The sequence below is a fragment of the Diceros bicornis genome, chromosome 10 (assembly GCF_020826845.1).
Source record: "Diceros bicornis minor isolate mBicDic1 chromosome 10, mDicBic1.mat.cur, whole genome shotgun sequence".
Taxonomy (NCBI): Eukaryota; Metazoa; Chordata; class Mammalia; order Perissodactyla; family Rhinocerotidae; genus Diceros; species Diceros bicornis.
In genome coordinates, this window is record NC_080749.1 from 61,653,851 (window position 1) to 61,680,525 (window position 26,675).

At 39.7% G+C, this 26,675-nt stretch overlaps 1 protein-coding gene across 1 annotated transcript in view; it reads right to left on the reverse strand.

Annotated features, from left to right (window-relative positions):
- Positions 1–26,198, reverse strand: part of CERKL (ceramide kinase like) — a 114,889-nt gene extending 88,691 nt beyond the window's left edge. Inside the window, exon 1 of the mRNA XM_058549362.1 lies at positions 25,902–26,198. Coding sequence (XP_058405345.1) covers positions 25,902–26,139 — 238 coding nt within the window. The 5' untranslated portion in view covers positions 26,140–26,198. The remainder of the gene's footprint in view (positions 1–25,901) is intronic.
- Positions 26,199–26,675: the final 477 nt, after the last annotated feature.

Here is a 26,675-nt window from a genome sequence, read left to right on the forward strand (position 1 = left end):
AGTTCAGTATATTGGGGAGTGGAAGCACACTGGGTAGTTAACCATCAAGTAGAACATCACCAGATTCTTATTTCCAAATTACCGCTTCACAAAAGGACACTGGGACCCATCAGAGATTTCAAGAAACCTGTTTCACTATTCATCATTCTAGTTTTCCACCTAGAACACCTTTTCAACTAGATTTAGATTCATTCACGTGCTCAGTGGGCCTCTTTTTAAAAATGGTCCAGCATTAAAAGGTCAAAGTAGAACTTAAATTTCCCTCTGAGAAACATGCTTTTATTTATATTTTCTTTTACCTACTTGTCTCTATTCGCTGAATTTCTACATTGAGTACAATTTACTTACATAATCGGAAAATAACACCAACATTTCAAACCTGTAGTTTTTACCTTGCCTGAAATTAGTTCTCTACTCCTACTGTTTCCTTCCTTCATTAACTTCCATTAAGCAGCTAAGAATGACTGACTAGAGAGGAAAATATGGTATTCAGCAGCTCAGTTATTTCCCAAGTGCTCACTAGGAATCAAGTTAATTCTAAGTAATAAAACTTCCCTTTATTTATTTTCCAAATTACCTTACCGTAAATGTATTCCATTAATGTGCCACCCACCCTTCAAAGAAGCAGCTGGTTTAATGGCAAGGTAGAGAAATACAGAGAATGGAGATGAGGACAAAGTCCTGCCAAGCTAGGCACTAAATCAGACACTTAATCTCATTTAACTCTAAATTGTCTTCAGGTTATGGTGAGAATTAAAGGAGTAGGGCATCCCTGTTTCTTGACTTTAGAGAAGACCAAACAAATCCTCAGAGAAGTGAAGGGGCTTATCAGTTACAGATGTAAATGGCAGAGCCTTAGTTGCAACATAAGACTGGACTTTAGAGCTCATACCCTTTTCCTCGGTTCTATAGGCTAGACTGATTTACAAAGGACCACCCTGTAATTACAAATGTATGATTATACGCTTTATAATTAGGCTTTGAGAGGATTTGGTTCATTCCATAGAATGGGTTCACATCTCAGCATCTTTTGCTGTCTTTCTGAAATCCCAAGTTAAAAGCAGCACTTCAGTTTCTATTAAGAAAAAGGTACCAAACAGAAGCAGCAGAGATTAGTAATTAAACGCATGGCCTCTTATGAAAGGGGTTGGACTCCAGGCTCTGCCTCTTACTATCCATGTGACCCTGGAGAAGTTAAAGTCGTCTTCTTCAGTTTTCTCATCCAGAAAATGGGAATGATAATGGCCTCTACCTCCCAGGATTGTTGTAAAGATTCAGTGAGTTAATATGTAAGACACTTGTAACCATTCCTGGCACATATAATGTGCTATATAATTGTTTCCTATTATTGTTGCTGCTGTTGTTATCATTATCTGAACTAATTCCTGCAAACCATCCACCGTCACCACATCAGTACCTGAATCAGATAAACCAGGAAAGTAGCATGTATTATGGAATAGTAACAGGCAGGAATGACTTGAGTAGTCTTCTAGCTTACACTTAGAATACAAAAAATGCTTTGGCCTTGTTTCAAATTGATAAAGGTAGCTCTTATTAGCAGGGGGCATCCTGAATGCCTTCCCTAAAGCAGACTAGGGAACCCCCCTTTATTCAGAGTCTACTAAGAAAATTATTGACTAGATTAGAAGGAGAAAAGTAGAAATTGAGAGAGTATAGAAAACAATGGGAACATAAATTAGAAATAATAGTAAGAGGAAAAAATTACCAGATGTTGACTCATGTGCTACTACTGCTATCCCTGGTTCTAGTTAAGCACAAATATTCTCCCAAATATTTTGGGAAATGTATCAAGTTCAGTTTGTATTCATCCTGGAAGGGTTTATGTGTCCCACTCACAATGCAAAGTTCTTTACCAATTCCACCCCAGGATGGGACAATGCTTTTGACAAAACACTAATGATTCTGTAGCATGGAACAGAAATTTGATCACAATCACCTGGTTTCATCACCTTGTGGTTTTTGTTTAGATCCCGGATTTTGTTATGGAAATATACAGACTGTGCTGAGGAGGAAAACCTTTTACACTCCGTGACTGGAAGGCAACACTGCATACATCACTGCCCTGAGTACTGAAACGCTAGATGCTGTGAGAGCACACCAGCCCTGAAGTGCGTGCCCTTCTCCTTATTCACCATCTCAGCCTCTCAGCAGATGTGAAAACTAGGCCATAGCAACAGTTTACAGGGGAAGGAGTTGCTAAGAATTGGAGACTAGGTGATGGTATATCTCTAAGCTCATCAACAGTAACAACAAAAATACCTGCTAAGCAGCTATGATATACAAAATAAGATCCACAGCACAATTATTTCAGAATATTCTCAAAGTATACTGTCTTGTCCTGCAGGTTCCATTTGCCTTCAACATCTTTTTGTGACAAAAAAAAAAAAATTGTAAACAACTCTACATTTTAGATAACATTGGTGCTCACTGGCTGTTAGACCACAACCGTTGACAAACTCTTATTTAAAAGCTGCAGACTCCAAAAACCAACACCTTCAACTTCAGGAATTTTTGTAAGGGCCTCCACAGCTTTGTAGCTACCCATTCAAGAAAGAGTTTATGCAGTGGTTCTCAAACCGACCTCCAGATAGTTCTAGACCTTCCATGACACGGGCCTAAGTAGCTGTGCTTTGCTTTATTGTTTAGGGGAGGGGAGAGAGGGTGCTTTAGGATGCCCTCAGAATGAAAAGATCAAAACTACCACTGCTTTAGCACAGTTGCTGGTACAAATAACTAGGAATCTCACAGTGCCCAATTTGTTTCAGAGAGTTAGATGCTTGAAGATCAGAGATCAGTTCATTTGTTTAAAATGCTCTATTTTCAGTGAGAATAAAAAAGAAAAAGGCAGTAACCTACAGAGACATGGTCGAAAGCCATATATCAGTATATAAGGATTTGGAATCCTGGAAACCTTTTCCAAAAAGCTGTTGAAAGAACTCTCCAAAAAAATAAAATTGAGGGCTTTTTCTGCTCTTTAAAGGGATTGATGAGCTAAAGTATACACAAGTTCATTTTCCTTTTAATGTATTTTGGAATTATATTATTTTTCCAATATATGCATGCAGTTACCACTTACACAAGATTATTGTAATCTATCCCAGGTAGTTACTGCTGAGATCAGCAATTTAATGCCCTTTGTTTGCCAAATTTTTGTTTTCCCAAGAACCAATCCCACTCTATAAAGATGTGTTTCCAGGATACATGTAATTATGCTGGGTATAACATCTGTTGCTTTGCATGTTCAGAGCCTTACCAAGCCAAGGTAAGGACACACTTCTATGTCGACTTTGGGAGAATGGCTGAAGTATTAAAAGCTTAAATACTCAGAAGATCTTTTTTTTTAAAAAAAAAGCAATATGCATCAAAAGTAAAAGCTAATTCTAATTTAAATATTTCCAAATAGAATTAACTCATTTCAGTCTTTATTTAGATAAATTTTAACATGCTTATTATATCATTTTTTCAATATCATTACTCGATAATCCTGAGAATTATCTTCACTATGATTTCATATAGGAATCTTAGTGAATTTTCTACTTCAGTTATCTTTCAGAAGCAGACTGTCCAACACTAAAAGCAACCTACGATCAAGGACAACAGAAAAAATAATCCTAGTGACCTCTTTTCTATATTTGCCCCTTTAATAGTACAGTGGATTTAGATAACAGGATAGTGTTGCACTTTTAAATGTAGGTCAGTATTTTGATTGCACCACAAAAGTGAATTGTTCAGACTTGAATAAAGCAGAGCGATATTGACCCAAATCACTTCTCTGCATGGCCTTTTAAAATTGCCCCAACAATCTGACAGTCCTAAGAACTTCCCAATAGACAAGATAATTATTTATTGGCAAGAATTAACAAGAAGATATAGAGATAACTGAACACTGATTTCAGTACCAAAACACGAAATAAGCCCTTAATAAATGGGCGTGGGGGGGGGCGTGGGGGGGGGTGGAATCAGAGACGGTAGTCCCTCACCAATCATTAGTAATCATAGACAAAAAAATTGAAGTTATGAGTTTATCATGCTTTCAGAAAACTTTATAAGGACAATCAAACTCGTGACAGTGTTAGTGATATTCAAATGTATTTCACTATCTTTGAGAGCTGCTATTGCTGCTATTTCTCAAGCCCATATAACTAGAAGGTTGCTGTTTGGGCTGCATTTAGACTGATTAGATTGCCCAAGTTCACAGAGATTTAGCATTAAGGAAATCTACTTAAAATGTAAAAATAACCCATCTTTCCAAACTATTTTTATATGTTTTAGCTCACCAGACTCTCCTAACAATTCTTATTTCTTAGTGTTATATATAATTGGAAAGTAAGTAACCATACGTTAATCATTATATTAAAAACCAAAAAGAAACAAAAATCCTCACCTCACTGTTAACAGGAATTTGGGGGAGGGGGGTAAAACCCACTTTCAGGGTTGGAAAAGATTTAGCTAAAGGAGTACTGTAGCAAATCCACCTGTGAATTGTCTCCCCAAAACTCATATGTTGAAGTCCTAACTCCTAAAGTGACCATAGTTGGAGACAAGGTCTTTACGGAGTAATTAAGGTTAAATTAGGTCATAAGGGTGGTGTCCTAATACAATAGGACTGGTGTCCTTATAAGAAAAGGAAGCAACGCCAGAGATCTCTATCTCTCTCTCTCTCTGTGTGCACAGAGGAAAGGTCACGTGAGGGCACAGGGAGAAGGCAGCTGTCTGCAAGCCAAGGAGAGAGCTTCCACCAGAAACCAACTCTGATGGCACCTTGACCTTGGACTTCTAGTCTCCAGAACAATGGGAAAATTAACAGATTTCTGTTGTTTAAGCCACCCAGTCTGTGGTATTTTGTTATGGCAGCCCTAGCAGACTAATATACCATCCTTCTTTGCTTTCAATTTATTCTTTAGAATCTCTGAATTTTCTACACTGAGTGACCTATTATCTTATCACCATATCAAGCAAAATATGGCAAACAAAAAAACTAATCATTTCCCTCCTATGTTCCAATATTTGCAAATATGAACGGTGAAAGATATTTAACACCAAAAGGAGAAAAAAACTTTAAATAATTGCATGGTTTATATTAATTAGAATGCTACAGTTATATTGGGAGGACACTAAATTATTTCAGGTGGGAATTAATTGAGACAGCAAAGGATGCAATCCAGCGTAGAGGGGACAGATGAAGGTAATTGAGAACCTTGTGTAAGATTTGAGAGTATCATTTGCAATATTTCTCACATTGTCTTCCCACAGGATCAAAGAGAAAATCTCTCAGAAGCCCTTGATATTTTTGCTCCCACTGGTTCTTAAACATCTTGTACTGAAACTAGAACCAGTGCCTCCTCGAGCTTCCACACCCCGGAGGACTCAGCACAGCTATGTCTGGAAAGTTGAGGGTCAAGACTGGCCCAGGATTAAGTGGAGAAACAGGTCAGTTGGAAAAGGTTCATGAAAGCCTAGAAGTGACCAACTAGAAAAATGGCCCTTCATCTACCCCCACACCTCACTCCCCCTGCCCCCGGCTAACGCAGTTCCTAACACAGCCTCTTCTCCGGGAGCTCGAGTTCTGATTTAAGGGGCTGAAGGGGGAGTTTTAAGAAGGTCCCATATGGAGGAAGACTTTGCCTCAAGCAAAACACTCCCCTCCCCCACCCCCCCTAACGCTCGTCCTCTCCCGCACTCACAGTGATTTAAAGGTCTCAGAAGAGGGCTCTGGAGAATGGAGACAAAAAAAGAAAAGAGAAAGAAAGGCAAACAGACTTTATTGTTTTTTTAAAAGTAACAACAGTACCAGACATTTACATTTTGTTGTCTCCTATATCATTTTAACCCTAATCATTTTTAAGCTAAACCATCTGCAGACACTAAAAACCATTTCTGGAGAACATTTATCTGACAAGAAATATATAGTATTAAATTTAGTATTTTGAGGGCAGGCTTAAATAAAATTATGCAAATAATAAATTTACTTATACTTTTGAATAATTTATTGCTAAGATAAATACATCATCATTTAAAAAGAGTGCTTTCACAGCTTCTGTTGTTCTTAACCAGTTTCTGTACCTTGGCCTTTCGCAAATCTAAAATAAGTTCCCGACCTTGTATTATTTTCTATGTTATCATTCATAAACTTTGAGAGGCACTATTAAAATTCAGCGGTTAAGAGAATTATTTAATCTGGAAATATTTATTATCCTAAGATACTATTAGATTTATTCTCATATACAGGGATCAGGGAAACAAAGGAAAGAAATCCAATTATTTAAAACAGTAATCTCTTAACACTGGGATTTTGTTTTAATTATAAAGAGTGTGTCTTATTAAAAACAAAACAAAGCCTTGTCCTTTAAGGGAGAAACCCCACGTTTCTCTAGTGAACATGCATGCAAGATTTCCTAAAGAATGCTTCAACAAATTAATTTTGTTATTCTTCAATTTCCCATGATATAATTGACTTCTTAAAAAGAGCATCAAGTAAACAATTACGGGCCCACCTGTTCGTGGAATCATACCAGGCACCATACAAAGTTAATGGAAATATATTTTGTTCTGTTTCCCGCACCCTCCCCCCACCCCACCATGATAATACAGAAAAAATTCCCTGTACTAAAAACTAACAACAGAAAGTGTAAGCAATAATAGGTATCAAATGAAAATTGCCAGTCTTTTATACTTCAAATATTACTCCAGATGTACCCAGTATCTGAAGACCCTTTTCATGAATGTTCTCCCCATCCCTATGGTTCCTCCAGTGTCTTGGATTGGGTAGGGGAGACAACGAAATGGGAAGCTATGACTGAAAGTAAATGGCCTGCTCTATGAGAGGCAAGAAAAGTCACTGGGGACGTCCCTTATTGGTCCTCCTCCCATCAGACACAGAAGGAAACTAAACCACAATCTGAGGGAATTACACTCCCCTTTGGGTCCAGCCCACTAGCCCACTTAAATGGTTGAGCGTTTGGCCCAGAAGGCTAAGGGAAATCCCTCTTTCTCAAGGGACCTTGAGGCCCTGGATCTCCTATTTCAGGCCTAAACAAAAACTACTTAGGCACTGAACACAGTCTAGCTCAGGTTTTATCCCTGAAACTAAAGCTTTCAATAACCCTGTCACCCCTCACAGAAGTGAGTTATGGAGTGGAAGGCACACAGACATCACCGAGGCCAAAACTGAACCATAGCAGGTCTAGCACCTGAGGTAACTGGCAAGGGCCTCAGCTCAGTTTCAGCCAAGTGATGGCAAGCAGGGGACAGAAGGTTGTCCTATGACATAAGTCACCCAGGGGACAGAGGGAGAACAAGAGCAGCAAGGGCGATTGAATGAGCATGGAGCTGTAAATGATGACATGCTCAGAGTCTGAAGGGGTCCAACAGCTAAGGCATAGAAAACAAACAAGCAGAAAATAAACGTAAACTGTCCTAGTTATCATCTTAACAATATAGGTATATACTGTGATTAAGAACTATACCTCGTACGTACATTTACTTTATGGGTTTAGATTTGGTATCAAGTGTGTATGTAATATAAAATGTTACAGATTATGTCCTCTAATAAAATAGAGTTGGAAAGAATCTATTTATATATTTTCCACTGGCAAATATGGACAAATATTGCTATTCAAAGGAAGTTTTATTTTTCATTTTGTTGATGTTCCAGGTTTAAGTACCATAAATATACAGTTACGTTGCTTTATTTGTATAAATAGCTGTCTTTAAAAAAAATTAGGGGAAACAGGAAAGTAGAAAAGAAAAGAATATGCCAGACAGTGGAAATCTGTGATCATTGCTTCTTAGTCAAGGGCACACCAAAGCAAGCAAAAGGGATCCCACCTACAATATATCAATGGCCTCTGTTCTACAGAAGGTTTTCCAGTCTCCTAGAGCAAAGATTACACAACTTTATAGAAACTTCACTTCCTTTTCCTCCGCCTGCCCTTAAACACCCATCGAGATACTCAGAAAGATTAGCAATTAGCACAGGATATGAACTGACCAATGATACACCACAATTGCTACACACTTTTGTAAAATTCAAAAGGTAATTTCAGAATGAGAAAGCAAATTTGGAGCTAAAATTTTGGATCCTAAAGGATCCATTAAAAAGGCACGTTTCTATTTTAAAGTATCAATGACAAAAACAATTAAAAGCACAATCATGAAAAGATATTTTTAAAATAATGTGCACAGGCAGCTTCAATTTCTCTGAATTACGCCATAAAATAGACTCAAAATTTTGTTAATAAATATCAATAGCATAAGAACCAGAAATTGAGTCTGCTCTAATGAAATACTGTAGATCCACATTAAAAAGTGACCAACAGGTCAAATTCTAAAAAAGATATAGTAGATACCATTACAAAACTAGCAGATGTTTCTTAGGGTCATTTGTACAAAAACATAAGCATATGTTAAAGAAATCCGACACTACCATGGAATCAGTTGGTGTCTAAAATAATAGTAGCTCCTTATGGCAATATGGTAATATCTGTATCAAATGCACAACACATTATGTTGCAACAGTATGTGCAGACAAAAGAGCATCAGTGGCAGCAATAATGACCAGTGCCTTCACTAAAGCGAAAAAATAAAGTTAGATGGTTATATCCAGGGCACAGTATTGTTTAACAGTAAATTGAACATGACAGACAGTATGTCGAATTTTCAGAGTTTGCATTTAACTGATTATATTGAGCCTCTCATAAAGGCAGAATGTTAACCAAATAAGGATACTGTAGTTTGTATAGGGACCTTCAAAGTCAGTTTTCTGATTTCTTCAGTCTATCAAGAATAATGGCAAAGACAGTTGTTATTTTCAAAGCTTATGATGATACTGGGTTAGTTTAGGATATGAACAAAGAATTCTTCACTTCAAAAGCAATGGCTTCAACCTGAGGTCCTATAACTCAGTAGTTAAGCAATAGGTAACTGCTGAATCATCATTTTAATGGAAAGCAGCACATAATTTAGTAAATGTATTATCAACCTCAACCCCAGAAGTCTGAGATCCTCTAGAATATTTCTTTGGAACTAGTCATATCACCCCAAGGTACATAACGGATGCTAATTAAACGTTATTGACTGAAGGTCTTTGAAAAGTCAAAGCCAAAAGGCATTCCATAGCTTTCCATACTAATTACCGGGACTCACATTATACTCTAGAAAAGTAAAATTGGAAAAAAGCACTTAGAATTTCAATGCACATATTTTTCCATGCAGAAGAATTGGATACAAGATGAGTCTGACGTGCACCTAACAAAGTGTTCAAGTACCAGGAAGATTTGAGTAAAATTAGCTTCACTCATAAGATGTTTCCGCGGCATGAAGCGCAATAACAGAGTAGGTTTGGTCCCAGTATAAAATACGCAAACCACCTGGAAAATAATAGATTTGTCTTACCTTCAGAAGCTAGGGTACCAAGACATATTTTTTTTTTTTTTTCCCCACATATGAAAAATACTAATTCAAAGAAATGGGAGTATAATTGAGAAAAATTTATTTCTACTTTTAAAGTAAGAGCTTTTTATAAATCAAATCCCATGACAAAAATGTATCCACATTATTTAGTCTGCTCTAAATATTTAAATGAAATATTATCTAAAATAAGTGGGCTATGAATGGGACTTTAAAAATGCATTACATTCACCAAGATTTTAACTGTAATAAGTTTTCATCTGTATAATGAAAACCACAACAAAACATATACCATCTTCCCTTTACACTTTCAATACATGAAAACATACCTAAAATATAAGGAAACCAATACATGCTAACAGCTGCTCGATTTTATTGACCTTATTCCTCCTGCACAGATGGACACTAGAAAGTGCTTTGAATCATGTGTTGGTAACATTTGCTAAACTTAAAAGTTTAATTTGAAATATATATTACTGTATTAGACAAAAAAAATGGAGATTCTATGAAGTAAATGAATTTTTCCTGTTTAAAATTATATATAAACAGTTCTTTTCTTCATATAAAAATTGACATTTAAAATTATTTCACTGACTTGTTATATTTCAATAATACCCAAATACTATGGCTGTACAAAGGTCATAACTTTATTTACCAATATTTAATGAATAATGTTTTCTGACAATAGCTTTAAACTCCTTTTTTAAAGCAACCTCAAGCTGATAAGAAACAGGACACAGGAGAAAACACAGATCTTAAGCTTGATAGGGTTCAATTTACAACCCTTCAGGAGGGATTTCTCCAGCTTATGTATTTTTCAAGCTCTCAATTTCCCTTCTGTTTGGGCATTTTGCTAGTCACTGGTGTATCTGATGCTTAGTAGAATACATTTCAAATAAGATAATCCTCATTTTGCTGATCTGAGAATTAATTTTAGCAGTGTCCACTAACCATTCCATTGCCCAAGCTAAAAATCCCACTGTTGTTCCTTCCCTCTCCCTCAGGGTCCACACCCTCCAGATTCTATCTTGAACAATATCCCTTACATCTAGCCTCACTTCTCCATACTCCCTGCCACATACACACCACCTTCTGAATCTTCTGGTATACTGGCCACTGAAATGGCCTCCTTAATGTGGAGCCCATTTACAATCCTGCCCCCATGGCTGCCTTTCTAAAACCCAAACTCACTTATTTTAAAAAACGAAAACTTGGTATCCTCTGACACTCAGACTTTGCCACCTCTTACTCAATCCACAGGTAAAACGCCAACTTCCTGGCATAACATTCAAGGCCCTATCACAAAGCACTATCATCTCCCCCTATTAACGTACACTTTCCCCACATACTAATGTCTTATTTTCCAAATAGGTCAAAGCATTCTCTCCTGAGATTTTTAGTTTTCCAAAATATTATTTTGGAAATGGTCTCCTTACTCCTTTGTGTTGTCAACTCCTAATCATGCTTCAAGGCCCACATTCAAGTTTACCCTCATATTTTTCGGTAGCTTTCTCTGACCTCCCCCTCTGCTCACTCCAACAAAATGACTTTCCCCTGTAGCTACATTTCCATAGTCGTTTATAATGCCCTGTAAGTAATACCTCAATTGCACATAAAACAGATCACCTAGTTATTTTGCTGATAAGTCTCCCTGCAGATTGTAAATACTTTGAAGCAGAAATTGTGTCAAATTGACTATAGCATCCCTGGACCCTATCAGAGACCCTAGCACATAATAGGTGCTGCCTAATGTTAGGAAGAATAAACTAAAAACATTCATGATTAAATGAGAAAAACGCAAATTAAAACTATGCTGAGACACCATTTCTCATCTATCGGATTGGTTTTTAAGAAAAAGTTTGACAGTATACTCTTTTGGAGAAACTGTACAGAAACAGGTGCCCTCATACAATGACAGGAATGCAAAATGGCACAATCCTTTTGAGGGAATTTGGAAATACAGAGCAAAATTCAATAGGCAGGCAGGGGTATACATGAAATCTTTGAACCTTCTGCTCAATTAACTGCTCTGAAAATTAAAGTCTATTAAAAATTATATAGGCATTTTTTCTTTGAGTCATCAATCCCACTTCTAGGAATCTATTCCAAAAATATACTGAAAAAGATACAAGAGGACACATGATAAGGTTGTTCAGTACACCACTATTTGCAATAGCAAAAATGACCAGAAAAAACAAAATCCTTCAACAGAGAGCTGCTTCAATAAACTATAGTACACAGTGGATTATTGTGCAGACGTAAAAGGAAATGAGGAGTCTCGTGATATACCTCTATAGAGTGATATGCTGGCTATACTGTTAATTTAAAAAGAAATCAAAGTGGAAAAAAGCATATATGGTATGCCACCATGCATTTAAGAAGGTGGGTAGGAGTGGGGTAAGGAGAAAAATATATGTACATATTTGCTTATATTTAAAAAATAAGAGGAGAAACCAAAAACTTGAAAAAACAAAGAGGCTTACCTATAATAGGAAGGAAAGAAAAGGGTAGAAAGGACACAAATAAAAGTTATATTTCCCAGAGGATCGCTTGTTTGGTAGATTTGACCTTGGAATCATATAAATATTTACATAGTTACAAAACAAAGTTGGATTTTAAAAAAAGCAATGACCAAAAATCAAAAGCAAAATGAAACAAATAATTCTGCATATGGGGTTGAGAAGACAACATCACAGAGAGAAATGACTCCAAGTGTCTTTAAAACACAGTAATTTGACTACACATATATATTCTAAGTGGTATGTACTCCAAGAGCAACAACAAAAAATTACCAAATAATCTTAAACAGCTTTCAGTAACTGCATTGTTGACAGCAGCACTGCTGTTGTTATTCTGTGATGTACACGTATTGCAGGACAAAGCAAATGAGAAATGACATTGTTGCAGTTAGGAATTGGGATTTTTAAGGGTAAGAGAAAGGAGAGGAAGTAAAAACCTTTTAGTCTTGAACTGGAAGCACCAGCATAATTCTATGACGCATTTTCTCTTTAGAAAAAAAAACTTACTTCCTAGCTCTGTTTTTTGAAAAACTTAGGAAACAAGCCCATATAAGGGAAGTATTAGAATGAGCACACCTGGTGCTCAATTTGTGGTCTCTAAATACCATTCCCCAATAAAAGGAACTAGGCCTCCTTGATGATAGGATTGATGCCATGTCTGAGGCATGAAATGTTCAAGATGAGCCTGGAATATCTTGCCTCTCCAGAAAGCAAGGAAGCTATCAGAGACAGCTGAAGGAATGTCGAAAGGACTCAGAAATCAACTTGAAGGGGTTCCCATTGGCCCAAAAATCCAGAATTGGGACAATTTGAGAATTAGTAATAATAGTCATTGCCGTGGATTGAAGTATTTTTAATATGTTTAAATACCTGAGTTCATAATGACGATAATAATAAACCTCACTGGTCACTGTGGCTGCTGGGATCTCCCTTTGAGGAAGAACTTGCTTTACCACTGCAAGGAGTGCAGTTAGCTGACAGCCTCCCGCTGTTGGTACCCTCAGGATCCACCTCAACTTTGGAGCTGAAGTCACACGCCTCCCAGGCAGCCCCCAGCCCCTGACTGAACACAGCTAAGGGTTGGCCATTTCTGCCCAAGGTAGGACTCCTACTGGGCAGTCTGTTCTTCCAAGCTCTCACCATAGGCAAGCATCTTTATCAGATATGCATCATGGGCAAGTCTCTTCCTGCCCCTGCCGCATCATCCCCCTTTTACAGGGTCAGATTGACATCATAGTCTAAAGGTTATCCCTCCAACCTGCTTCCTCCCCCTTTTATCTTTCACATTTTTCCTCAATAAACTTTTCATAGTCCTATGGGAAAGCATAGGCCAGACAACCTGATTTGTTCAGAAAATAAATTGCAAGAAAAAAAAAAGAGGAAGAGGAATCTATGGATTAGAAGATACAAGAGGCATAGCAACCAACTGCAATATGGACCTTATTTTAATGTTGATTATTTTAAAAAGAGAGAAACAAGGGAATCTGAACACTCACTGGATATTTAAGAATATAGAGGATTATTTTAAATTAGAATAGCGGTATTGTGATTATATTGTGTACTATATTTTTAAATCCATAGCTCTTAGAGACATATGCTGAGATGTTTACAGATGCAATTATATGACGTCTAGGAATTGCTTCCAACTATTCCAGAGGAAGAAAGGAAACGGGTAGAGCATAGATGAAACAAGACTGGCTTTAGAAACTGTTTAAACTCAATAACGCATTTCATAAAGCCTCACCCCTCATTGGGTTGAACATGGAGGCTTATTATATTATTCTTTCTACATTTAGGTATGTTTGATGTTTTCCATAATAAAATATTGGGTTTATTTTAAAAAATTAAATTTCCAGTTCTTTCTACTATTTTCATCATTTACTCTGAAATTGGAAGCGGCCCGAGAAATGGAACATGCTCTCTCTGATGGAACTGTCTTCAAGACCTGAAAGAAGTCAGATGATACTGCTGTTTTAAAGGTTTTAGATTTTGATTTGGACCATGATGTTTCACTACCACTAACTCGGACATTAGCCAGACTCCTGAAGGCACTGGGGAATTCTTTCTTGCTTGCTTGAGGAAGCAGCATAACCTATGGGTAGAGTGTGGGCTCTGGAGTCAGGCTGCTCGGCTCTGAATCCCAGCAACTCCACTACTACTATGACCTTGTGCAAGTTATTTAACATCTCTGGGCCCCAGGGATAAAAATCCTATCTAGATTACATAGTCTTGTTGGGAAGATTAAAGAAGATAAGATACTTAGCACAGGACCTGGCCGAGGAAACACCAATAAACGTTTCCTATTTTCAGTCAAACACTGGACACTGTTGTGTAGCAGTAGTTTCCAGAACACAGTTTCTGATGAAAATCTTGGAATGTACACAGGAATTCCCTGATGCCAGCTGCTACATTATTTTAGACTTATCTTTAGGCTTACCATAAGTCCACAGCACTCTGCAAATTTTTTTTTGTATACATACCTGCCTGCCTGCTTGCCTGCCTCCCTTCCTCTGGATTCAGTCATCCATTACGCTGAGGGTCCTCAACTTCAGGTTCTCAGGCCGAAAGTTAGCATAAGGTTTAGTTTCCTCCAAACTCCATTTCCCTTCCCTCATTTTCCTTTTCCCACCCCCAGCTCATACTGATTTTTGGAAAATACAAGAGCACATAAAGAGCCGTGGGTACTAAGTGTTCCTTCCATTTGCTCACCAAACACACCACACACCTACCCACACACACCCAAAATTCACCTGCTCAGCATCTACTGCCCTCATCATCAGCACACTACTTCTAAAACTTGGGCAGGAATACAGTCATATAAAAGGACTTAGAGAGGCCTTTGATGATATCTGTAGATTTGTCAATGTTTGAAATGAAACCTAATAACTTAGTCAAGTAATAGACTATGCAGGATAACAAGCAATAAGGTTCACAATGAGTATTCTAGTACTAAGATCACACAACTGCAATGAGTTTCAGCTACATCCCTGGCCCTTTAAATAACCGTGATCCACTTCCCCAAATTACAGAGGGCACAAAAACGCCCAGTCTAGACAATAGTGTTTTCCTGCGTACCCAACTGATCTGTTGTTCCCTATATCCACTGCCATGGTTCTTTGATTCTTTAGCTTCATCATGCTTAGACTTCTGCAATTCACCTCAGTTCCTCTTGCTTTGGAGAATCCATCTGGATCAACCTCTCTGGGTTACTGACCTTGATCCAGCCCATCTGACTCTCAATTTACACGTCCCTTGGCTTCAATGCAAGTACTGTTGCCCGCTCATAGGAAAATATTTCTGTGCCAGTTCCAGCCCCAAAGACTCCCACAAGCGGAAGGGGCAAGAGCAAGGGGGACACAAAAGTAGATTAGTTTTAAAAAATACTTGCCTTCAGGTGGTGCCACATGGTTGTGGCATAGGTAGGAACATCATTAGTATACAGGCTGGGACAGTTATCATTTTGAATATACTAATCCTATAGTAACAAACAGATGAAGTTTGCCAAATTTCAGTTTAAACAATCACAGTGACCATGAGGAATAATACAATGATTTTTATAGACAAAACTTCAACTTCACTATTGACCAATTAATTCACAATAATAAATAAGAGCTTTTTTTTTACACTCACAAAATATGTTAAAGGGCTTTGCCACTTTGGCATCTCTGGACTTAGCTACTTTATCTCTTTATCTTTAAATCAGCAGCTCACATTGTATGACCATATCAGTCCTACATTGAGATTAATTATTTGAAAACTTTACCCTCTTGTAGAAATAAAGATTAAAACCTATGCCTGGAAATAAAGGGAATAAACATTTTCAACTCTCCATGCATTAGAGCTCTGTTGTCCCATGGGATCACCACTAGCCGCATGTGGCTATTAAAATTAATTTAAATTAAATAAAATTAAAAATTTAGTTCCTCAGTCACGTGAGTCACATTTCAGGTGCTCAACAGTATTGGACGGTTCAGGTACACAGCATTCCATTGTCGCAGAGAGTTGAACTGAACAGTCATGCTTTAGAGATTTACTCGACATTTGTTTTTCTGCGTGGACCAATTTACTTTAATAAAAAGCTAATATTTATACAATGTGAGCTTTATACAATATTTAGACTATAGGCTAATAGACCTGTCAAAGCATTTAAAAACTTCATCAACAGTACATGCAATTACTCGGTAAGCTTGATTTTTCACATGGGTCTTTTTAAAATTCCTTCAAATTTGACAGCTTAGGAACATATTAACAAATTTTTTTAAAGAAGCATTTTCTTCTTAATATGTAGACTGATGAATCAAAGCATCATGATTTACTGAGTAATTAGTCCTTCAATAATTCACGTGAGGAATGGGTCATTCCGGGGTTTAACCCCTGCCTCCATTATTTCTGACCACACGGTCTGCCGACAGATGTCTCACTCTGGATGTACACAACAGAAGACTGGGATCTGTTTCACGTACATCTGTCCCCAAACAGCTTAGGCAGATTAATACTTAGAATGTACCCTGCTCTGCTAAGTCCCACATAATCACTAACTCCTTTTGTTTTAAAATTGATTGTTTTTTTTCTCATTTTCACATTTTTCCACATCACCTTTCACATTGCTAAGTTTCCAGCAAATAAATGTTTATATAAACTTAAAGCACAAGAAAATCATTTTAACTCTTTTATAAAAGAAACACTTTTAAGATCTTATTTTGAAGCCCAGCTTTGTCAGATTTTCTGGTTACTGCCCTAATTCAGCTGAGCTCAGAGTTGTGGTACGAATAACCCTTTGAAAAAACATAACATGCAATTGTGTAACCTGAGGTAGTAAGTCCATGAAAAATACAGAATTGTAAACCATAATTAAGATTTGAAGCCCTCATTTTATTTTTTAAAACATTTGAAACATAATATTCTAATTCTAATCAAACATATTATAAAATCCTTGCTCAGAAATTTGGCTCGAGGATACAGGAAATGAAACAGAATGAAGAAAAGACAAACTAGTCCTTTTGTCCATCATGAAAAATCTGCTTACAACTAGCCTCAACCAACAATTTTCTATCAGAAGATGGTTTCTTCCTTTCCAAAGGCAGGACCTGTGCTGAGAGCCCACCTCTCAGCATTGTGCCCTGAAGCTGGGGAAGGGTAGGAAGGGGCTTGGCTCATATTTCTATGTGGTTCTTCTAATTAGAAATTCATTAGGGCTGCAAAGCTCCGCTGTATAATACAACACTCCTCCACACACACCAGACGGTTGACCCCATTGATCGTTCAAACTTTACTCCGACTTACTGAATTGATTAAAATGTCCTAATGCCTAAAGTCTAGAGAAACAAATATTTTCTGTAAAACGCAACTTCACAGAGTTGATGATACTTAGCGATAATATAATATAAATCCTTCATTTTGTAGGTGAATAAACTGTAACTCACAGGAGTTAAATGACTTACCCCAAGTCAATTACACACCTTGTTAGTTGCAGAGACAAGAACCCAGGTCCTTTGGTGCCCACTCCTGAAACCTTCCCTATACCGCAGATGGGAGCAGATGACAGACACCTGGAGCAGGAAGCCTGTAAAGACTCTGTAGTGCTTTTCATACTTCAAGGTGCTATCCATTAGTACACGATGATGTTCCCAGCGCAAGACAACCGAGAGAGATCTGTGGGCATTTGGCATTCCTGTCACAGAGATCTCTAAACTGATCGTTCTTAAATGTACTAAAATATGAGTTTAATATAGTCTAAGCCTACCCGTTACTAACTCTCCCCATCAGCAGCTTTTCCTTTATGGGAAACAGATAAAAACACTGTACCCAGTCACACAGTAAACAGATCCTCTTTGGGGGAGGCACAAAAATGCTTGTGTCTTCTGCTTCAATCTAACATTTCAAATAGAACTCAGTAAGCACACATTCCTAGAAGTTTGTCCTTGATTGAGATTTAGAACAATACCAACAGGCAATCGGTGATGCTTTTGAAAATACTGAACTCTGAAAATATCTGATCCAGTAATAGCACAAGCTAAGGGCTAAATTACAAAATATGCAAAATGGTCTGTGGCATCTCCCTATGTCCCCTTTCTGAGCTCTTTTCTCGATTTTTGACACCTCACACACAGTCCCTGGCAACCCACACTGTAGCACTACCCTCGACCCGCTCTGCCAGGGCAGGGTTCCATGACCCAGACTTATCTGACCTTTCTCAATTGACCTCAAAGAACTCACCTGATCCCTCTCCCATTTCTTCAGGATTTTGCTCCTTCCTAGGTCACAGACAGCTAACTTGATAATCACTCTATATTAATATGAATAAACTCATGCATGATTCCACAAGTGAATTGGCCATAATTTGAGATTCCAACAGAAAGATCATTAGGCACCACTGCAGGCAGTAAAGAACATATTTTATAAACAGATGATACTCCTTTGTGTACACAGTTTACATTATAGTGGTGGCATCCTGGTCAGTCTATGCCCCGGCCAGTGCTTTCTACCTTGCAGCTGAGTAAGATGGAACCTTCTGGCCATGACACTCACAGTGGAGAAGTGGACCAACATTAGCTTAACAATATTTTTTTAAAAAGAGGTCTGATGCTTTAAAAAAAAAAAAAAAAAAGAGGACGGCATACTCTCTTGCAGGTGATGAGGAGTCACTATTAAGTAGGAGCGTAGTAATCAGATTACAACGCAATAGGCAAAATCAAAGTTCATGAGACCCATTAATAAATTCATTCATTCAACAAATATTGACTGTGTGTCAGCCACTCTTCAAGGTTCTGACAAGTAAATAAAAAAGATATTCTGATTATCTCCCCTTTTCCCCAAACAGATCCAATCTCCATCCTGTCCCCCATGCTCTGTGCCCAAGGGGATCATACTGTATGGCCTACATCGTGTGGTCCCCTTGCCCGTTGGCTTTGGACTGCAGTAAGGGCCAGAAAAGAGGGACCTTGGGTACTGAGTCCCCGCCTCCCTCCCTGGAGGATTGGCGGAGGAAATCAGCCAAGCTGAGGCAAAGGCCACATCTCCCGCCTAGTGACCCTCTCCCCTAGTCTCTCTGAATCCAGGCTTAGGCAATGCTCCCTCTCCTCGCCTTTTTGGGCCTAAGAACCTGTCCCTCTATTACTAGTCCCAAGAGTACTTCATTATGGCTGCCTCCTGACAACACCTTCATGAATACTGCCTTTTAAAACTTTTATCAAGTTATCCTAACGTGAATGGGCCATTTGTTCACTATTAGGACCCTCAATAATATAATAGACAAATATCCTTGCCCTCTTGAAGTAAGGTGGTGGGGGGGAAGACAGAGAGTAAATATTATATAGTATATAAGAATATACATGCCGGAGCTGGCGTGGTGGTGCAGTGGTTAAGTGCGCGCACTCCGCTTCGGTGGCCCAGGGTTCGCAGGTTCAGATCCCAGGTGCGCACCCACACACCACTTGTCAAGCCATGCTGTGGCGGCGTCCCATATAAAGTAGAGGAAGATGGGCATGGATGTTAGCCCAGGGCCAATCTTCCTCAGCAAAAAAGAGGAGGATGGGCATCAGATGTTAGCTCAGGGCTGATCTTCCTCACACACAAAAAAGAATATACACGCCCTTGAAGAATGTAAGGCAGTAAAGGGAGCCAGGAAGTGTGCAGGAGAAGGGAATTTCAAACTGGTGATCAGGAAAAGCCTTACCGAAAAAGTAACGTTTAAGCACAGACTCAAGGGAGGTGATGGAATGGGCCAATAAAAGATTATAACGGCCTGAGCTAGGCCTGAGCTAGGGTAGTGATCGGCAGACAGAGAAAGAAGGTAGCAAACAGAGTGGGCAGGATTGGTGAGATTAGAAGTAGTGAGTGAGGGGCAGAGAGGCTGGGCTTACCTTCAGAATCCTGGCTTAGACGACATTCCAGACAGCCTCCTAAATGCCCCTTCACATATTAAGCCAGCATGTTGACTACTTGTATATGCAATCCTATGATCCATCCAACATAAGCTTCAGGGAATTCTAGCCCTCATTTTACTCATCGTACCATAACTTACACCTAAAAACAAAAGTTAAATATTCTGACAACTGACCGATTAATTAGTGAGTTCCAAAACTGTGATAGGGAATAGAAGATCAGGAGATATTTTAAGGAACAAGAAAATTTGCTTTTCTTATAGACTTATTAAATTTGTGGGACTCCTAAATTCATGTGTCCAGGAAGTATTTGAGGTCAGGACTAAAGACAGAGATTTGAATGTTAAGCCTGAGAGTAGACGAGAACAACAGTGGACAACACTACCCAGAGAGCACATGACGAGTGACAACAGTTGGCCCAGACCAGACTCCCTGGGAACACTAAAATTTGGCAGGCAGACAGAACAAAGAGACTAATACACGAGGTGCTAGTGGTATCACAGAAATCGGGGGAGCAGAGTCAAGGTCAAAGGAAGGAGAAATCCAAAAAGGTAAGGGCTGAAATCTGTCCATTTCACTGGGCAATTAGAAGGCCACTAACCTTTCATCAAGCAGTTTCAACAGAGTGAGAGAACAAAGCCAGGTCTCAGATGGCTGAGGACTAATTGAGAGGTGAATTAATGGAGTCAGTGAGAGTAAACTAATTTTTCTAAGAGCATATGAAAGAAAGTAAGAGAACAGGCAGGGTAGCAGCTAGAGAGGGAAGCTTACAGGATCAAGGCAGGGGGCGGTTAGGATGGGAGAGTTCTGAACACACCACTATGCTTAAGAGAAAGAACTGGCAGAGAGCAAGGGCTGAAAACCTAAGAAAGAGGGTGTAACAGATGAGAGAAATTCCTAGATGACGATGAGGAGATGGGATGGGCTGGTCTTGAAAAGAGATAACAAACATCTCTGGTGTGGCCACGGGTAGAGGAAAATGACATGGAATGAAGGTGAAAGTCACTACAATGGAAGAGGTCCAGCAATTCTGAAGCTTTAATACTGATTGTGATATGACTATCACCAATGGCAGGACTTGGGAAAGAGAGGGACACTGTGAGCTAGATGACATAGCTTTAAATAAATATAAGGGAAAAAAAAAGTTCATACTTTCTACTAAATAAAACCCGAGTTCTTTACCTTTGTCTTCAGGTCTCTCTCCATCTGGCCTCTATTTTTCTGTAAATTATTCTCTTCCTGCTACACTTTGACAATGACCTGCCATTTTCTGCTTTCATTTCACTCCCCTAACCTAGAATTTTTCTCCCATTCCCATTACACCTGTAGTGGGTTGAAGAGTGACCACCCCCTGCCCCTCCCAAAAAATATTCGGGTCCACCTGGAACCTCAGAATGTGATCGTATTTGGAAATAGGGTCTTTGCAGAGGCAATTAATTAAGGATCTCAAGATGAGATCATCCTAGACCTAAGATAGATCTTAAATCTAATGACTTTGTCCCTATAAAAGGAGAGGACACACAGAAGGGCAGGCCATGTGAAGACAGAGGCAGATTGGAGTTACACTGCCACAAGCCAAGCAATGCCAGAAGCCACCAGAAGCTGAAAGAGGTGGGGCAGGATTCTCTCCTAGAGCCCTCAGAGGCAGCATGGCCCTACTGACACCTTGATTTCTGAATTCTGGCCTCTAAAACTGTGAGAGAATAAATTTCTGTTGTTTTAAGCTGTCAAGTTCGTGGTGATTTATTACCATAGCCCTAGAAAATTAACACAATATCTTAACCTCTTACTCTTGACTATTTAACTTGAGTTCTTTTTGGAAGTGAAGATTTAAACAAGACGACTGATCCTCCATGAAGAAATTCCTGTCAAAAATAGATGTCTCCTTCCTCTGAACACACAGAAATCCTTAAAGGCAGGGCCCATATCTTACCGATCTGTATATCACTGCACAAAGCAGATATTAGTTGCTTAATGTTTGACGAATGACTTTTTGGTGACATACAGTCTTATAGTTTGGAGTTATATGTCTTTCAAAAACGTAAAATCTCCTTGGATGACAGATCAGGTCACCATTTTCATAGCATCTAATAAAGTGTCCCAGCATGAAGTTAGCATCAAAATATTTAAGGTAATTTGTTAAGGGGATAACTACTAATCAGATGAATATCTCGAGTGACGATATCTAATATACTAAACTGAAAACATTTCTTCCATCAAAAAAAGACCAAAAAAAAAAAAAAAAGTACTGGTGCTTTTGTGCCTCCCATCCTGACTTACAGGCATTCCTCACAGCCCCCACTTCTACAGGAAAGGGTAACACAACCATATCCCAAGTCACCCTTGAACCCAATAAAGAGAATCACAATCACTATGGTCAAACTCATTTGCCCTGGCAACAAGACCATCAATCAGTCACATTTTGGCAGCGATAGCCCTCATAAAATACATTAGTGCCTTTCCTCACTACTCAAGATGGAAAATTAGGAAAAGATCACATGATATTTTATTTCACTAGTGAGAACAATTAAGGCTAGGGGAAAATATTTGCAAAAGATGCACCTGATACAGGATTATTATCCAAAATATACAAAGAACTCTTAAAAGCCCTAGAAAACTAATACAATTAATAACAATTAATAACAACCAGATTAAAAAATGGGCTAAAGATCTTAATAGACACTTCACAAACAAAATATACAGAGGGCAAATATACATACAAAACAATGCTCCACATCATGTCATCAGGGGAATGCAAATTAAAATGAGATACCACTACACATCTATCAAAATGGCCAGAATCTGGGATGCTGACACCACCAAATGCTGAGAGGAATGTGGAGCAATAGGAACTCATTCACTGCTGGTGGGAATGCAAAACCATACAGCCACCTTAGGAGACAGTTGGAGCATTTTTTTATAAAACTAAACATACTTTTCCCATACAATCCTTCAATCATGGTCCTTGGTATTTACCCAAAGGAGCTGAAAACTATTTACACACAAAAACCTACACATGGGTGTTATAGCAGCTTTATTCACAATTGCCAAAAGTTGGAAGCAAACAAGATGTCCTTGAGTAGATGAACGGATCAATAAACTGTGTTCCATCCAGACAATGGAATATTACTCAACACGAAAAAGAAATGAGCCATCAAGCATGAAAAGACATGGAGGAACCATAAATATGTATTACTAAGCAAAACAAGCTAATCTGAAAAGGCTAATACTGTATTATTCCAACCATATGACATTCTGGAAAAGGCAAAACTATGGAAACAGTAAAAAGATTAGTGGTTGCCAGGGGTGAGAGGGGCAAGAAGGACGAACAGGCAGAGCACAGAAGATTTTTAGTCATAATGAAACTACTCTGTCTGATACTATAATAGTGGATACATATTGTGATGGTTAATTTTGTGTGTCAACTTGACTGGGCTAAGGGATGCCCAGATAGCTGGGAAAACACTATTCTGGGTGTATGAGCGTTTGAACCAGTAGACTGAGTCAAGAAGATCTGCCCTCACCAATGTGGGCGGGCATGATTTAACCTGTTAAAGGCCTGAATAGAACAAAAAGGCAGAGGAAGCGCGGATTCTCCCTCTCTCTGAGCTAGGACGTCCATCTTCTCCTGCGTTCAGACATTAGAGCTCCTGGTTTTCAAGCTAGGACTTACTTCAGTGCACACCCCCACCCCTGGTCACCAGTTCTCAGGCCTCTGGTAGTTACTCCATCAGCTTGCCTGGTTCTCAGGCAAAGCTGATTCAAACTTAGTCTGAATTATACCACTGGCTTTCCTGGTTCTCCAGCTTGCAGATAGCATACAGTGGCATAGCTCAGCCTTCGCCATCCCATAATAAATCTCCAATTCCTACAATAAATCTCCTCGAGTATATCTATTATAGTCTATTGGTTCTGTTTCTCTGGAGAACCCTAATACACGTTATTATAAATTTGCCAAAACCTATAGCATATACAACACCAAGAGTGAACCCTAATGTAAACTATGGCCTCTAAGTGATAATGACGTGTCAGTGGAGGTTCATCAGTTGTAACAAAGGTACCACTCTGGTGGAGTACTTTGATAATGGGGGAGGCTGTGCATATGTGGGGCAGGGAGTACATGGGAAATCTCTGTACCTTCTACTAAATTTTGCTGTGAACCTAAAACTGCTCTAAAAAATAAAGTCCACCTAAAAAATGAAAAACAGTTACTTAGGCACTATGAGGTTTAAAAACTGAGTGACCTTGCAAACATCTCCTATGTATGATCTAATAATGCCCAGTGACCCCACCCCACCCTCACCCTTTCCTGGAACAGCCAGTCAGTGGCCAACTAGCAATGGACATCGGTATCCCCACTACATCCTCCCCCACCATGTCCTCCTAAGTGTGGTGACCTTGACGTAGTTTTTCCTCCATTTTCTGGACCAATTTCTTTTGTCTTTCATTATTCACTTCTAAGCTAATTCCATATTAGGCAGTATTTCTCACATTTAATCATATGGCCTCTTAATACCTTGTTTTCTTTTCTCACTCTGATTAGTTTACTAAGTAAAACATCTCTTAGTTTCTTCTATAAATAGAAGTGCTAAGCTTGTGTACCTCCAATTTTAGGAGCCCAAAGTGGTTTGCATACCAGGTGTTAGTTACAAAGAAAAATTGGTGTACCTAGATTTAAAAAAAACAACAACATAGGGTTTTAGGGCTAATTTATAAAGAATCAACACTTGCAACCTTTGGAGTTATAACTGTCGAGATGTCCTTTTTGAATTCTACCACCAGGAATGCTAATTAAGCCTACTCAATATAAAACAGCATTTCTTTTTCACGTCATTATTTGTTTTTGTGTACCAGCCTTGCAACACTGATTTGTATGACCTCACTTTGCACAATGTCTCATTTTAATTCTATAGTATTTCAGCTTCATTGTAGGTTAAATCAGTTCTGGTAGGCTAATCTAAGCTGTAATTGTAAACTTCTATATCCTCAACATTCAAACTGTTTAAAAACTAAACAGAATAATTCTATGTCCATTTCCCTAGCTTTTAACTCAAAGGTTCAAGAATATAGTCCACCTTGGTTTCCAAAACACCTGAAAACATTTTAACTAAAGTCAAAGGTAGTTGAGTGAGCACGGCGCCTGCAGCAGAATCCACACTCATAACCAGCTCTGGGTTCTTGACTAGTCGGTTTCGTTTTGTTAGACTTTTCTAAGAGAAACTTCACAACAGTGACTTTTTCTGTTCTTTAATATAAATGACACATTGTATCTTGTTTTCCAAAAGGGGAAGGCAATTTTTTAATTTCATAAGTTTGTTTTTAGCCAGAAGAGACTGTGTACCACATCCAAGGCTTTTCCCTACATCATCTCTAGACTAAGACTTGAAATAGTTCTACTGTAAAGTGCAGCATTATAACACTTTCTAAGTACCTAAAGTTGAACGTCAATAAAAGGCAAATGCAAGTAAACAGCATGATGATGATTCTAAACTCAACATGAAAAATCAGAAATTCCTAGACTGAGCCTGAAGAAAGCTTGATTCTAGGCAATGACAAGGAATGTGAGGGATAGAAAAGTCCAGAGAGACTCCAAAGCATCGGGGTTAAACTTTCAGAAGTCAGCAAAATGAGAGCTGGACTTAGAACCCACGTGTAGGTATATTCTGTAAAATGCTTACGCTTGCAGTGTACCATCAGAGGTTGACGGATTAAAACTTCATCAACGTGGAGGGGAGGAGTAAGTGAGCTTCCCGCGTTTGGAAAACATCGCCCCTCTGGGGCTCAATTCTTTCTTCTGCGTCGCGGAGCAGAGGCTGAGTGTGACGTTGGTCCGGGGAATGCACCGGAGGCGGGCAGCCAGGCGGGCGGGGGCAGGTAGCGGGAGGCCCCTGGGGGAGGCTCGGGTTCTCCCTAGTTGGGGAGGAGGAGGCGGTGGCTTCGGGACGCGGTAGCCTGCTGGGGCAGAGGAGGAGCTTGCGGAGGGCGGGGAGGAAGCGCCGGGATGGAGGGTGTGGGGCGGGGGAGAGGGAGGAGGCGCAGGCGCCAGGACCTTCCCACAGGGACCACTCACCTGCCGGGCGCTCGGGCTGGATGGGCCGCCACCTTAGGGCCCGCTCGCTCAGCACCACGTCGCAGCTGTCCCTCCCGATATTGAAGATGCCCCGGAGCAGAATCTGCTCGGCCGCCGCCTCGGGCTGCAGCTGCGACGCCCACGACACTGAGGGCACAGCAGCCGCCCCCGGGGGCGCCTCTTCCTCCGGGCCGCCCTCCAGGGCGCTCACCCGGCCGCCGCGCCTCCCCCGGGGCATGGCGGAGCCGCAGGCTGGGCCCGAGCCAGGGGTCTGGGGAGGCCTCGGGAAGAGGAGGTGGAGGCGGTGGCAGCCAGGACTCTAGCTGCGTCCGGCGCTGCCACAGCAACGGCGCGCGGGGCAGAGACCCAGGAGGGAGGCGGGGCGGGCAGGCGGGGCCGCCCTGACCTGGGCCTGCGCCTGGCCCGCCAGCCTCCGCTCTCTGCAACTCACTACAAAACAGACCCCGTCCAGGAAGAGGAATAAGTGGCTCCCTCCGCCAGGTCCCTACGGTTCCAGGGGATTTAGCGCCTTGCGTCCCCAGCAGTTGTATAAACCCCCGCTTCTCAAACTTTGACTTGCATACGCACTCCTGAGTCATCTTGTTAAAACTCAGATTCTTACTGAATAGGTCTGAGATGAGGCCCAAAATACTGTAGTTTTAAGAAGCTCCCAGGTGATGCTGACGCCAATGCCGCTGGTTTGTGGAACACACTTTCAGTTGCAAGCCGCTGTTTTTCCACCTCCTTTCCAGTGGGCTCTCGTGGAGAGCAAGG